Genomic DNA, 16,133 nt, shown 5'->3' with positions numbered 1-16,133 from the left:
GTGGGGGATAGAAGTTGGAACGCTAGCTGCTTTTTTAGCTAACTTATCAGCATAAGCATTGTCCTGAGTGAGGGTTGGGGGAAGAAAATAGATTTGGGAAGTTATGAGAACTTTAGAGAGTTGAGCATAGTTTGTGATTTTTAGGGCCTCTAACAGTATTAAAGTAGTGGCAGCCGCTGCACGCAGACATGAGGGCTAGGCTGAAACAGTAAGGTCGAGTTGTTTGGACAGAAAGGCTACAGGACACAGTCCCGGCTCTTGTGTAAGAATTCTGTCTGCACTAACCATGCCTAGGAAGGAAAGGAGTTGTTGTTTTGTAGAAGGGGTTGGGGTTTGAGAGATCAATTGGACACGATCGGTAGGGAGAGCACGTGTGTTTTTATGAAGAATTATGCTGATAGGTAATGGATGGTGAAGAAATTTGAGTTTTGGAGGGGGATACCCGATATCCTTTGGAGAATAAATGTTGAAGGCGCAGAAGTGTGTCTTGTTGAGAAGATTCAAAGGAGGGGCTGCAAAGAAGGAGGTCATCAATATATATTGAATAAGATGAGAAGCGGAGGGGTGGAAAGAAAGTAAATCATGGGAAAGAGCTTGACTGAAGTAATGAGGGCTGTCCCTGAAACCTTGTGGCAGCACAGCCCAGGTAAGCTGCTGGGACGGATGGGTGTCAGGGTCAGTCCAAGTGAAAGCAAAGAGAGGCTGGTGCAGGGGTGCAGGGGAATAGTGAAAAAAGCATCTTTAAGATCAAGAACGGAATAGTGAGTTGTGGAGGAAGGTATTGAGGACAAAAGAGTGTACGGGTTGGGCACCACAGGGTGGACAGGCAAAACAATTTGGTTGATAAGGCAGATCTTGAGCTAATCTGTAAGACTTGTCCGGTTTTGGGACAGGTGAAATGGGGGAATTGTAAGGAGAGTTTATAGGTTTTAAAAGCCCATGCTGTAGCAGGCGAGTGGTAACAGGCTTTAATCCTTTTAAAGCATGCTGTGGGATGGGATATTGGCATTGAGTGGGGTAAGGGTGATTAGGTTTTAATGAGATGGTAAGGGGTGCATGATCAGTCGCCAAGGAGAGGTATTCTATACTTGTGGGTTAAGGTGGGGGGATACAAGAGGAGGATGAGAAGGAGGCTTTGAACTGGGGGAAAAGGCAGCAATGAGGTGTAGCCTAGGAATAGTCAGGGAAGCAGAAAATTTAGTGAAAATGTCTTGGCATAATAAGGGAACTGGGCAGATGGGGATAACTAAAAAGGAATGTTGTCCACATTGGCACCAGAGTTGGGGAGTTTTAAGAGGTTTAGAAGCCTGGCCATCAATACCCACAACAGTTGTGGAGGCAAGGGAAACAGGCCCTTGAAAAGAAGGTAATGTGGAATGGGTAGCCTCTGTATTGATTAAGAAGGGGACGGACTTACCCTCCACTGTAAGAGTTACCCAAAGCATCTGTGATGATCCAGGAGGAGATCCGAGGAGATGGGGCAGCGTCAATCTTCAGCCGCTAAGCCGAGAAGGTCTGGAAAGGAGTCAGTCAGAGAGCCTTGGGCCAGAGCTCCAGGGGGTCTGGGAGTGGCTGCCGGGTGAGTTGAACAGTCCGATTTCCAGTGGGGTCCTGCACAGATGGGACACGGCTTAGGAGGAATGCCGGGCTGTGGGCATTCCTTGGCCCAGTGGCCAGATTTCTGGCACTTGTAGCAAGCTCCTGGGTGAGGAGGTTCTGGAGGAACCCGTGGCAGCTGCGGTTCAGGCGTTTGGAGTTGTATGCTGGAGATGTGGCTGGGGTTTGTCTCACAGTGGAGGCAAGGAATTGCAACTCAGAAATAAATTGCTACTTGGCTGCCTCTACTCTATTATTGTACACCTTGAAAGTGAGGTTCATTAAGTCCTGTTGTGGAGTTTGAGGGCCGGAATTTAATTTTTGGAGTTTTATTTAATGTCAGGAGCAGATTGGGTAATAAAATAAAATGCATATTAAGAATAAGACGGCCTTCCGACCTTTCAGGGTCTAGGGCTGAAAAGCGTCTCAGGGTTGCTGCTAAACAGGCCATGAACTGGGCTAAGTTTTTTATATTTGATGAAAAACAGCCTAAACGCTAACTGATTTGGGAGAGGTCGGATAAAGAAAAAGGAACATTAACCTTGACTACTATGCCTTTAGCTCTAGCCACTTTTTAAAGAGGAAATTTCTGGGCAGGTGGGGGAGGGCTAGTCGCGGAACGAAACTGTAAGCCAGAAACTGTAAGCCAGACCGGGTGTGAGGAGGGGAAGTGATAAAAGGATCACAGGGTTGGGGAGCGGAGGCTGAGGAAAAATTGGGACCTAGCTCAGCCTGGTGAGGAGGGAAGAGGTCAGATGGGTCTGTAGAAAAGGAAGACTGGAAAGACTCAGCGACGCTTGGGGTTGGGACTGAGGGGACAGGCAGGAGGGAAAGAAGGAAGATTTGGAACGAGTTGCATTGGGAACAGAGACTAGGGAGGGACCGATGTGTAAAAGAATGCCTGGACATCAGGCACCTCAGACCATTTGCCCATTTTACGACAAGAATTATTTAGATCTTGTAGGATGGAAAAATCGAAAGTGCCGTTTTCTAGCCATTTAGAGCCATTGTCAAGGTTGTATTGGGGCCAAGTGGTGTTGCAGAAGAAGATAAGGCGTTTAGGTTTTAGGTCAGGTGTGAGTTGAAGAGTTTTTAAGTTCTTGAGAACACAGGCTAAGGGAGAAGAAGGAGGAATGGAGAGTGGAAGGTTGCCCATAGTGAAGGAGGCAAGCCCAGAGAAAAGAGTAGAGATACGGAGAGAAGGAGTTCGGGGATTCTTGCCCTCCAGAAAAGTGGGAAAGGGGTTGGGGTGTGGAAGTAAGGGATTGGGGTGCAAAAATAAGAGATTGGGGCACAAAAATAAGGTCAGGCGCAAAAATAAGAGGTTGAGGCACAAAAATAAGAGGTTGGGGTTCTTGTCCCCTCCCCCAGAAAAGCATAGAAGGGGTAGAAACAGGGAGAGAAGGGGTTGGAGTGCTTGCCCCTCCCCCAGAAAAGCAGAGAAGGGGTAGAGACAGGGAGGGAAGGGGTTGGGGTGCTTGCCCCTCCCCCAGAAAAGCAGGACTTGCCGCTTAGGGTGAAGGACCAAGTCAGGCATCCCTGCAGCATGGTCAGACACTTCTGAAACGTGGGTGAGTAATCAGAGAGGCGTCCCTGCAATGATTAAACACCAAGGGAAGGCTGCCTTCCCCAGTCCATGACCTGCGCTGGCATTTTGGGTCCGCGGATAAAACGTGTCTCCTTTGTCTCTACCAGAAAATGAAAGGAATTGAAATTAAGAGATGGGAGAGATTGAAGTGATTTGTTTTATGCGACCACCAGAGCAGGCACCAGAGAAAAGGCAAGTAGGCAAGGTAAAAAGAAACTTTATTAGCTAGCCAATGTGAAGGAAGAAAGGGCGAAGTTCACCGGTCTCCGGCGGTGGAGGCTGAGGAAGTCGCTCCAGCGTTCTCAGGCGAGGTTCCTGGGTCTGCATATGAGGAGGAGCCGAGGAAGTTCGCGCGGCGCGCCTGCTGGGAGCGGCTTTTATCTCTTGGGCCTGGGAGGGAGGGAGGTAGGCAGGATGCGGTCGGGTGGAGGGCCATGTGGTGGGCGTGGTCAGGTAGGTTTCCGTTTCCCCGGTCAGACGTCATGCTGCGCCTGCGCAGTTGACCTGTGCCTTTCCCGGGCATGGGAAAGTTGGTGATGAAGAACCCGGAAGTGTGCCATCTTAGTCACCTTTGTTCTTTGTTTCCCTCTCCCTCTGTCCAGACACGAAGAGTGGTGCCAAGATTGAAAGGAGAAAGGTTGAGGGATAGTGAGAGAGGTTGGAGAAGAGAGTAAAAAAGGGGCTGCTTACCCGATGTAAAATTGGTGAGATGTTCCTTGGGCTGGTGGGTCTAAGAACCCGAGGTCATAGGTGGATCTTTCTCATGGAGCAAAGAGCAGGACCTCCCTCTCCCAAGGGAGTTCCCCTCATCCAAGTCACCGCACCAAAATGTCATGCGCGTCCGTGTGAAGAGACCACCAAACAGGCTTTGTGTGAGCAATAAAGCTTTTTAATCACCTGGGTGCAGGCGGGCTGAGTCCGAAAAGAGAGTCAGCAAAGGGAGATAAGGGTGGACCGTTTTTTAGGATTTGGGTAGGTAAAGGAAAATTACAGTCAAAGGGGATTTGTTCTCTGGCAGGCAGGAGTGGGGGTTACAAGGTGCTCAGTGGGGGAGGTTTTTGAGCCAGGATGCGCCAGGAAAAGGAATTTCACAAGGTAATGTCATTGCTTAAGGCAAGGACCGGCCATTTTCACTTCTTTTGTGATGGAATGTTATCAGTTAAGGCGGGGCAGAGCATTTGTACTTCTTTTGTGATTCTTAAGTTACTTCAGGCCATCTGGGAATATACATACAAGTCACAAGGGATGCGATGGCTTGGCTTGGGCTCAGAGGCCTGACAATTTTGTTGTTTACCCAGTAGTCATTTAGGAGCAGATTGTTCAATTTCCATGTAGTTGTGCGATTTTGAGTGAGTTTCTTAATCGTATATCTGAGTGTTTCTACACTCACTTTCTTTCCTTTTTTTTTTTTTTTTGAGATACAGTCTCACTGTGTTGCCCAGGCTGGAGTGCAATGGTGCTATCTCGGCTTACTGTAACCTATGCCTCCAAGATTCAAGCAATTCTTGTGCCTCAGCCTCGCGAGTAGCTGGGACTGCAGGCACATGCCACCATGTTCAGCTAATTTTTTGTATTTTAGTAGAGACCGGTTTCACCATGTTGACCAAGATGGTCTCAGGCTCGTGAGCTCAGCCAGTCCACCTGCCTCGGCCTCCCAAAGTGCTAGGGTTACAGGCATAAGCCGCCACACCCAGCCCTAAGTCTTTTCTTATGGGCAAGAATTTTATTTTAGATTTTATCATATATCGCCTTTTATCTTTGACTCTTGTACTTTTTAGAAAACATGAAGGTAGTTTTCCTTGTTAACAAAGCTAGGGCTGAGGGGCCAACATTTCTTACAAAAACATAAAATTAAATTAATTTTAAAATATTTTTCTTTAGAGACAGGATATTATTCTGTCTCCCAGGCTGGAGAGCAGTGGAGCAGATCGTAGCTTACTATAACCTCAAACTCTTGGACTGAAGTGATCCTCCTGCCTCAGCCGCCCTAGTAGCTAGGACTGTAGGTGCATGCCACCAGGACCAACTGATTTTTTAATTTTTTGTAGAGACGGGTTCTTACTATGTTGCCCAAGTTGGTCTCAAACTCTTGGCCTAAAGTGATCCTCCTACCTCAGCCTCTTAAAGTGCTAGAATTACAGGCATGAGCCGTTGTGCCTGATTTTATTTTATTTTATTTTATTTATTTTATTTTATTTTATTTTATTGAGATGGAATCTCGGTCCGTCTTCCAGGCTGGAGTGCAGTGGCGCGATCTCGGCTCATTGCAACCTCCACCTCCCAGGTTCAAGTGATTCTCCTGCCTCAGCCTCCCGAGTAGCTGGGTTTGCAGGCCTGCTCCACCTCGCCCGGCTAATTTTTTGTATTCGTAGTAGAGACAGGGTTTCACCATGTTGGCCAGGCTGGTCTCGAACTCTTGAACTCAAGTGATCTGCCTGCCTCGACCTCCCAAAGTGCTGGGATTATAGGCATGAGCCACTGCACCCAGCGCCTGACTCAATTTTAAAATGTATTGACCGCCTGTTATTTTCCTAACATTATTTATTTGTTAGCAAATATTTATTGAATGACTACATTTAAGGTCCTCTGCTAGGCACTGGAGATGTATTGATGAATGAGACAGACATGGCTTCTGCCCTCATATACTTACAGTCTAAGGCATACTATAGCTCGAGAAGCCAGACTTTAAACATTACAACTGTTTTAAGTGCAAATATAGAAAGACTTGAGAGCTTTAGGGGGACCTAACCTCATCTTGAACAAGGAAGGCTACCCTGAGAAAGTGACATTTATGCTGAAACCTGAAGTGGTGACAGGAAGAGGAAATAGCAAGAATGAGCTTAAGAAGGCTAGTGAGGCCTGGCACAGTGACTCACGCCTGTAATCTCAGCACTCTGGGAGGCCGAGACGGGTGGATCATGAGGTCAGGAGATCGAGACCATCCTGGCTAACACAGTGAAACCCCGTCTCTACTAAAAATACAAAAAATTATCCAGGCGTGGTGGTGGGCACCTGTAGTCCCAGCTACTTGGGAGGCTGAGGCAGGAGAATGGCATGAACCTGGGAGGCGGAGCTTGCAGTGAGCCAAGATCGGGCCACTGCCCTCCAGCCTGGGCGACAGAGCGAGACTCCATCTAAAAAAAAAAAAGAAGGCGAGTGAGACTAAGTCAGAGAGGCACGAGGCATAGATGAGGTTCTAAAAGGGCAACAAGCCCTCATGCCCAAGGGCTTATTAAGCTTCTGCTTATGTCACATTTGCTGATGTCCCATTCACTAATGGAAGTCACCTGACAAAAAACAGAGTCAAGGTGGATGGAACTGCATAAAGGCATGGATACCAGCAGGCATGATTCACTGTGGACCATTAATGTAACTGTTTAGGCCAGGTGCAGTGGCTCATGCCTGTAATCCCAGCACTTTGGGAAACTGAGGCAAGAGAATCAAGCCCAAGAGTGCAAGACCAACCTGGGCAATGTAGTGAGACCCCCCTACCCTCTGTTTAAAAATAATAAAATATTATTTAATATATATTTTATGCATATAAAATATGTAGACATGGTATGCCGAGACCTGCTCTGTCGGGGAGACCCTAACCCAGTGGCACTAGAGGAATTGAAGACACAAACACAGAAATATAGAGGTGTGAAGTGAGGAATCAGGGGTCTCTCAGCCTTCAGAGCTGAGAACCCAGAACAGAGATTTACCCACATATTTATTAACAGCAAACCAGTCTTTAGCATTGTTTCTATAGATATTAAATTAACTAAAAGTATCCCTTAAGGGAAACGAAGGGATGGGCCGAATTAATTGCAGCAGGAACACGCTCTTAAGACACAAATCGCTCATGCTTTTATTTGTGGCTTAAGAATGCCTTTAAGCAGTTTTCCGCCCTGGGCGGGCCAGGTGTTCCTCGCCCTCGTTCCCGTAAACCCACAACCTTCCATTTTGGGCATTACAGCCATTATGGACATGTTACATTGCCGCAGAGATTTTATTTATGGCCAGTCTTGGGGCCAGTTTATGGCCAGACTTTGGGGGGCTTGCTCCCAACAATTTTATATAATATACCATATTATACATACATATAATATATGTATTTTTGTGTTCCCTATTCCTTTGAATGGTTCTACATCTGCCCAAATGCTCATACCAAAAATCTAAAAGTTAGCCTTTGTACCATTTTCTTCTACACCGGAAGATAATTCTTCTTCACAATACAAGTCTGAATATCTCTCTTCATCCTTTTTTGGTTGCTATTTACTGAACTCTCATGACATGGCAGGCACTGCAGTAAGTACTTTACACATTTTTTCACATAATCTTCTAATCACCGTGAGAGATTGGTATTATCATTCCCATTTTGTGAATTTATTGATTTATCAAACATTACTATAACCGGCTCAGTTTTAGGACCTAAGATTACAAAGGTAAACAGATGAAGCAATAAACTCTCTGACATCAAAGCCCGTAGTCCTGACCACTGACCATACTGTCACCATATTGTCTTCAGAGACTCTCCATTCTTTCTGGGTAAAATTTGTATGTTGTAGCTTAACAGACTGACCCTGTTTACTTCTTTGGTTTCTCCTCTTATTAGTATCCACACATATCCTATATTTTTCTCACACTCAACAACTTTAGATCCCTAACTATGACAAGGCTTGTCATTCTACTTTCCTTTGCATATATTGCATACGTTCTATTTTCTTAAAACATGTTCGCATCTTCACTGGGTTGAAATCATCCTCTAGGGAACCTGGGAGTTTTCTGTCCCTCCATATTCCCAATCTAAAATAAATATTCCTTCTTTGTGCTCTTGTATACTGTATGTGCTCTGTACATACCTCTGTAATAGCACTTATTACACTATATTACAGTGATTGGTTTACTACTCAGTCACCCCTCACTAAATTATGGGTTTCTTTGAAGGCAAGGATTGTGTTTTCTTTTTAATTTCTGTATTCTAATTACCTAACATAGCACCTGGCATGTAGTAGGCCCTCAATAAATATTTGTTGAATGAATGTGGCGTCAGGCCTCACAGATTTAGGCATGATTATATATTGGGGACAAAATTAAAACTGGCCTAAGTGAAGTGGCAGATTCATGTTTGTTAAATTAAAAAAAGAAAAAAAGGCCAGGTGCAATAGCTCACACCTGTAATCCCAGCACTTTAGGAGGCTGAGGCAGGAGGATCACTTGAGCTCGGGAGTTCAAGACCAGCCTGGTTAACATAGCAAGACCCCGTCTCTACAAAACATTAGCCAGGCATGTTCACGTGCACCTGTGGTCCCAGCTACTTGGGAGGCTGAGGTGGAAGGACTGCTTGAGCTGGGTAGGTAGAGGTTGCAGTAAACTGTGATTGCACCACTGCACTTCAGCCTGGGCGACAGAGTTAGACCCTGTCTCACACACACACACACACACACACACACACACACACACACACACAAAGGAAAAAGAGAGAAAGAGGAAAGAAAAGAAAGAGAAAGAAAACGAATGATTAAAGCAGAGTCAGAATATGGAAGCCTTCAAATACAAGTTTAAGGAGTTTGGATTGATCTAATTAAGAATAGCCATTTAAAAACTTCGTTGGCCGGGCACCCTGGCTCAAGCCTGTAATCCCAGCACTTTGGGAGGCCGAGACGGGCGGATCACGAGGTCAGGAGATTGAGACCATCCTGGCTATAAAAAATACAAAAAACTAGCTGGGCGAGGTGGCGGGCGCCTGTAGTCCCAGCTACTCAGGAGGCTGAGGCAGGAGAATGGCGTAAACCCAGGAGGCGGAGATTGCAGTGAGCTGAGATCCAGCCACTGCACTCCAGCCTGGGTGACAGAGCGAGACTCCGTCTCAAAAAAACAAAAACAAAAACGAAAAAAACTTTGTTAAGTGACTAACGTGACATATAAATGTAGAGAACAGTTTAGGAGAATGAAAGATGAAAGACCTCAAAGGACTATCCCTTTCTCACTTTCATTTGTAAATTGGACAAAACATTACACCTGTCAGCCTGTTTTTGGACTCACAGACCATCAAAGCTAGAAAGAATTTTAGATTTTGCCTGGCCCAGTCCCTTATTTAATAAAGGAACTAAGAGATAAAGTGTTTGCTCAGGGTCATATGGGTACATATTGGCATGGTCAGCACAAAAACCCAGTTTTCAGGCCAGGCGTGGTGGCTCGTGTCCGTAACCCCAGCACTTTAGGAGGCCGAGGCGGGCAGATCATGAGGTCAGGAATTCGAGACCAGCCTAGCCAACATAGTGAAACCCCATCTCTACTAAAAATACAAAAATTAGCCAGGCATGGTGGTGCGCAGTCCCAGCTACTTGGGAGGCTGAGACAGGAGAATCGCTTGAATCCGGGAGGTTGTGGTGAGCCGAGATCACGCCACTGCACTTCAGCCTGGGCAACACAGCGACACTCCATCTAAAAAAATAAAAATAAAAAACAAAACAGTTTTTTCTTGTGTATTTCCCCATTGAGAGTTTTTCTTCCCCTGCAATAAAGCACCATTTGGAAAAACTGTGGCAGAATGTGGTTTTCTAGAAACACTTGCATTGTATATGTTATTGTTTCTCACAGGGTATTTTTCTGCATGTTTTCAGGTCATCAGATCCTTAAAGTATGTCAGATAAAAGGAACTGTACTCATTGGAGTCCATTTTGTAGGCTATTCAGAGAAGAAAAGCCCAAAAGTGAGTGGAGATTATAATATAAGAAATAGGCCGGGCGCGGTGGCTCAAGCCTGTAATCCCAGCACTTTGGGAGGTCGAGACGGGCGGATCACGAGGTCAGGAGATCGAGACCATCCTGGCTAACACGGTGAAACCCCATCTCTACTAAAAAATACAAAAAAACTAGCTGGGTGAGATGGCGGGCGCCTGTAGTCCTGGCTACTCGGGAGGCTGAGGCAGGAGAATGGCTAAACCCGGGAGGCGGAGCTTGCAGTGAGCTGAGATCCGGCCACTGCACTCCAGCCTGGGCAACAGAGCGAGACTCCGTCTCAAAAAAAAAAAAAAGTTATGCAACTTACATAAAGCTGATACTATATACCTCTGTAATTCTGTTATTTTTGGCACTTGAGAGAGTCCTGGAAACTTTTCCAGTAGAGCTGAAGAATTAGACATTGATTATTATTATTATCATTATTTGAGATGAAGTCTCGCTCTGTCTCCCAGGATGGAGTGCAGTGACAACATCTTGGCTCACTGCAACCTCTGCCTCCCAGGTTCAAGCGATTCTCCTGCCTCAACCTCCCAAGTACCTGGGATTACAGGCACCCACCACCATGCTCAGCTAATTTTTGTATTTTTAGTAGAGATGGGGTTTCACCATGTTAGCCAGGCTGGTCTCAAACTCCGGACCTCAGATGATCTGCCTGCCTCACCCTCCCAAAGTGTTGGGATTACAAGTGTGAGCCACTGTGCCCGGTCAAGAATTAGACATTTATATTCACTTTTGTGGTTCTTATTATATTTCTAGGAAATTTCCAACTTGCCCAGATCTGTAGATGTGGAACTGCTCCTGGTAGATGATGTAACTGTAGTGCCTGAGAATGCCACCATCTATAACCACCCTGATGTGAAGGTAGAAGCTGTATGAGTCTGGTTAAATGGAATCATATTGGAGGGAAAGTTATTAAAATTGATAGCATAACAATTAAAAAGCTCATTTATGTGTTTAAAATAATTGATACATATATAGAAAACACATATATAATAGTTGCACCATCCTTAAAAATTGTACCTTAATAATTGTATTTTGTCTTTTGTCCATTCACTATAATCTTTTTATCCATATTCTTTCTTAGGTAGGTAGAAATTATTTCCTTTGAGCTATTTATAAACTGAAGTGAACAGAATATTGTTTGTCTGATTTTTCCATAGGAAATGTTTAGCCTTGTGGAAGGATCTGGTTATTTTTTAGTCAACAGCAGTGAGCAGCATGTTGTCACCACCACTTACATGGAAGCGGAAAGCTCTGTTGAGGTGAGCTCTGGAGACAGTCCCAGATTGATGGTCTCAGGCCAACCCTCATTCTTAAGAGATTGATTGGAAAAATTCCATTTTGTGTCTAAAACTTGTTACAGAAGTAACATTTTCCTTTCTTTCTTTCTTTAACCTATATAGATTCTTCAACCAAAAGGGAGTGCTTTTTTTGTTTCTAGTTGAACTGAGACAGTATAAGAGATCTCTAGTTAGAAGATTTCCACTAAAAGAAGTTTCATTTTTTAAGTTTCAAAGCACACATCTGTGTAGATAGTTAAAATATTTAAATGTACTATTGACTTTATTTATTTATTTTTTTTTTGAGATAGAGTCTCGCTTTGTTGCCCAGGCTGGAGTGCAGTGGTGCAGTCTCGGCTCCCTGCAACCTCCACCTCCCAGGTTCAAGCAGTTCTTCTGCCTCAGCCTACCGAGTAGCTGGGATTACAGGAGCCCACCACCATGTCTGGCTAATTTTTGTATTTTTAGTAGAGATAGGGTTTTACCATGTTGGCCAGACTGGTCTTGAACTCTTGACCTCAAGTGATCTGCCCAAAGTGCTAGGATTATAGGCGTGAGCCACCGTGCCAGGCCACTAGTGACTTTACAACATGAATATATGATGTTTTCAGCCAGGACATGACAACTCAAGACATTAACCTAACTCCATAGTCAGTATGCCAAAGGATTTGTTTTTAGTTGATTTATAGTAATAAAAATAATACCACACACTAATATATGTATGTAGTTCTTTTCTACAAGCTTCAAGTAATTTAACTTACCCTAGTCATAATATATGTTTTAAAAAGGGAAGACTGAGGTACAAATGATGTGAAAAAAACATGCTATTGTGCAGGAACTGTAGCACAAAGAAAGAAAAAGCAGTGTTAGTTGGTCCAATGCTTTCTCCCCCTACTAGTGATTGTGGCATAAATGGATGCAATTTTTCTTCATGACATCCTTTCCTTGTTCATAATTGAGAAGCTGAATACATATGTTGGATTCTGCTTGAATTCAATCAACATAAATTCTGCTCTTTACTATTTGTTTTTTGTTTCGTTTTGTTTGGTGGAGATAGGGCCTCACTCTGTTGCTCAGGCTGGAGTGTGTGGCGTGATCATAGCTCACTGTAGCCTTGAGCTCCTAGATTCAAGTGATCCTCCCACCTCAGCCTGCTGAGTAGCTGGAATTATAGGTGTATGCCATCATGCCCAACTAATTTTTTTTGAGACAGGGTCTCACTCTTTCCCAGGCTGGAGTGCAGTGGCACAATCTCAACTCACTGCATCCTCAACCTCCCAGCTTCAAGTGATCCTCTCTCAGCCTCCTGAGTAAATGGGACTCCAGGCACGAACCACCGTGCCCAGCTAATTTTTGTTTTGTTTTGTTTTGGGTAAATACAGGGTTTCACCATGTTGCCCAGGCTTGTCTCAAACTCCAGGGCTCAAGCAATCCTCTCACCTCAGCCTCCCAAAGTGCTGGGATTACAGGCATGTGCCACCATGCCCAGCCTTGATAATTTTTTTTTTTAAGTTTTTATAGAGACCAGGATTTTGCTTTGCTCCCCAGGCTGGTCTTGAACTCCTGGGCTCAAGCGATCCTCCTGCCTCGGCCTCCCAAAGTGCTGGGATTGTAGGGGTGAGCCACTGTGCCCAGTCTATATTTGTTAAAGTACATATTTTGCACATATAATGTGATTGCAAACATCACATTAAGGGTACATATTATGGTATGCCTGAATAATGTTACGTGACCTCTGAGAGTCTCCAGTTCAAAGAAAGCAAGATGTTGTCTATTCTGCTTTGGGTAAAAATAGTTGCTTTGATTATGCTTGGAGCTTGTTTGCTTCTTTATCCAACTACCATCTTCTTACTTCTAGTTAGTTCCATTACATCCTGGATTTCTTACCTTGGAGGTCTATGATCTTTGTTTGGCTTTCTTGGGTCCAGCAACAGCCCATCTCAGGGTGTCAGACATACAAGAGCTGGAGCTTGATCTGATTGATAAGGTGAGACATGTTTGCTTTATCCCAAAAATTAAGCAAGCCTTATTCTCACTCCCCAGCATTCCTTAATATGGTCTCTGCTCAGCTACTCTGTGTGTGTGTGTGTGTGTGTGTATACCAGGACTTCTGGTAATGCTAATGGAAATACCTGCCCTTAAAGAACAACATTTCAACATTAAACAGATGAAGATAAATAGACTGTTAAAGAACAACTTAAAACAATACACACAGATTAAGCTTATTTGATTGAAGGCTGACCAGGATCATTTAGCATGAAAGAAAAAGAAAAAAAGTACACTGCCCTCTAAGAGTTAGACTGCCATTGGTGAATGAGACACCTTTACTAAAATCTTTTTCTTTTTAACTACTAGGTTGAAAATTACTAAAGTCTTTTTCTTTTTAACTACTAGGTTGAAATAGGCAAAACTGTATTAGTGACTGTGAGGGTTCTTGGCTCTTCCAAACGCCCATTCCAAAATAAATACTTCAGAAACATGGAACTCAAACTGCAGTTGGCTTCTGCCATTGTCACCCTGACGTAAGTACCATTTCAATACTTCCTTCCCCCTATGCATAATACCATAAGACTCTCCCTCCTAGTAACCTGGTCAGCTGTCCCTTAGATTATTTCAGATTTTCTCCCTTACTTTTTTGTTGGAATACATTTCAGCCTATACTCTCTTCCCATATTCAGCTCTCTACAAAATACCCATTTGAGCCTGGCATGAGGGTACATGCCTGTAGTCCCAGCTGCTCAGGAGGCTAGGGCAGGAGACTCACTTGAGCCCAGGAGTTGGAGGCTATAGCGCACTATAATTGCACCTGTGAATAGCCACTGCACTCCAGCCTGGGCAACATAGCAAGGCCCACATCTCTTAAAATAAACACACATACACACACACACACACTCTCTCTTTCTCTCTCAAGGTCCTCAGATGCCTTGTTTGGGGGCTAAGGTCATGTGTCATTAATATTTCCAATTTCTGAAACCTTTCCTTGGATAATATCTTTTGGGGGTGCTTCAGGCTAGAGGACCCTTCAAAAATATATTTAGAGGCAGAGGTACTGGTATTCCCCTCTGAGAAAGGAAAAATTCAGGAATTTCAGGCAATTTAGTATTTGCAATTCTACCAGTCTGTTTTTATATTGCCCTTATTCCTCTGGAGCCTTAGAACAAATTTTTGCCTCTCATGAGCCTTCCACCATTCTCTTGAAATTTGTCTTCACTCTGGAAATTTGTTTTCTGGCAGTTCCCCCTAACCAGAGTTAATATGAGCAGAAAATGTTAGGCACCTTGGAAAGATGCACCACTGGCCACTTTCAGAACCTAATCTTGGCCAAGAGTGGTGGCTCATGCTGCAATCCCAGCATGATGGGAGACTGTGGCAGGAGGATTGCTTGAATCCATAATTCAAGACCAGCCTGGGCAACACAGTGAGACCCTGGCTCTACAGAAAATAAGAAAATTAGCCAGGCATGGTGGTATGTGCCTATAGTCCCAGTTACTCAGGAAGCTGAGGTGGGAAGATACCTTGAGTCTGGGAGGTTGAGGCTGCAGTGAGCCAAGATCATGCCACTGCCCTCCAGTCTGGGCGACAGAGTAAGACCCCATCTTGAAACAAAACAAAAATCTTTCTCACCTGAAAATGCATGGGTTTTTGCAGGCTAATGGAGGAACAGGACGAATACTCTGAAAATTATATTCTTCGAGCTACCACTATTGGGCAAACCACACTTGTGGCTATTGCTAGGGACAAGATGGGAAGAAAATACACAACTCCTCGGCACATTGAAGTAAGGAAATTATCTCACCCAAAATTTGTACTTTTTCTTGCTTAACACCATTTGTCTTTTTCTGTTAGTTTATACAAGTTAAAAATCATTTGACTGGCTGGGCACAGTGGCTCACACCACTGTGTGAGCAGTTTGGGAGACTGAGGTGGGAACATCACTTAAACCCAAGCGTATGAAACCACCCTGAGCAACATAGTGAGACTCTGTCTCTACCAAAATAAAATAAATTAGCCAGACATGGTGGTGTGCCTGTAGTTCTAGCTACTCAGGAGGCTAAAGTAGGAGGATCACTTGAGCCCCGGAGGTTGAGGCTGCAGTGAGCTGTGATTGTGCCATTGCACTCCAGCCTGAGTGACAGAGAGAGACCCTGTCTCAAAAAAAACAAAAAATCATTTGACTGAAAAAAAGGATAGTGTCTAACTCTTGCACAGCATGCAGTATTTTTGGTTTTGTTTCTCTGTATAAAACAGTTCTCATAGAAAATTTAGAAAAACATGTGTAGTGGTGCATGCCTGTGGTCGCAGCTACTTGGGAGACTGAAATGGGAATGTCACTTGAGCCCAGGAGGAGTTCCAGGCTGCAGTGAGCCGTGATTGTGCCACTACACTTCAGTCTGGGTGACAGAATGATACCCTGTCTCTTAAAAAAAAGAAAATGAAATAAAATTTGGAAAGCACAAATTTTGAAGATGTTAAATGAAAATCACCTGTAATTTCACTTCTTAGAGGCAACCATTGTTTTTTTTCGTTTGAGAGAGTCTCGCTCCGTCGCCCAGGCTGGAGTGCAATGGCGCAATCTCAGCTTAATGCAACCTCTGCTTCCCGGATTCAAGCGATTCTCCTGCCTCAGCCTCCTGAGTAGCTGGGATTACAGGTGTGAGACACTGCGCTGCCCAGCTGTTCTACTTTTGTTTTTGTTTTTGCTTTTTTATTTTTGATGCAGAGTCTCTCTCTGTCACCCAGGCTGGAGTACAGTGGTGGGGTCTCGGCTCACTGCAAGCTCCGCCTCCCTGGTTCAGGCCATTCTCCTGCCTCAGCCTCCCAAGTGGCTGGGACTACAGGCGCCCGCCACCATGTCTGGCTAATTTTTTGTATTTTTAGTAGAGACAGGGTTTCACCGTGTTAGCCAGGATGGTCTCGATCTCCTGACCTCGTGATCCACCC

At 44.5% G+C, this 16,133-nt stretch overlaps 1 protein-coding gene across 1 annotated transcript in view; it reads left to right on the top strand.

Annotated features, from left to right (window-relative positions):
* NUP210L (nucleoporin 210kDa-like) overlaps nt 1–16,133 on the top strand; it is a 205,416-nt gene that overhangs the window by 91,203 nt on the left and 98,080 nt on the right. Inside the window, exons 17-22 of the mRNA XM_011928494.1 lie at nt 9,793–9,881; nt 10,669–10,773; nt 11,073–11,174; nt 13,051–13,179; nt 13,587–13,714; nt 14,841–14,970. Coding sequence (XP_011783884.1) covers nt 9,793–9,881; nt 10,669–10,773; nt 11,073–11,174; nt 13,051–13,179; nt 13,587–13,714; nt 14,841–14,970 — 683 coding nt within the window. The remainder of the gene's footprint in view (nt 1–9,792; nt 9,882–10,668; nt 10,774–11,072; nt 11,175–13,050; nt 13,180–13,586; nt 13,715–14,840; nt 14,971–16,133) is intronic.

Source organism: Colobus angolensis, unplaced genomic scaffold, assembly GCF_000951035.1.
Source record: "Colobus angolensis palliatus isolate OR3802 unplaced genomic scaffold, Cang.pa_1.0 Scaffold77, whole genome shotgun sequence".
Classification (NCBI taxonomy): domain Eukaryota; kingdom Metazoa; phylum Chordata; class Mammalia; order Primates; family Cercopithecidae; genus Colobus; species Colobus angolensis.
This window is presented reverse-complemented; position numbering and strand designations above follow the sequence as displayed.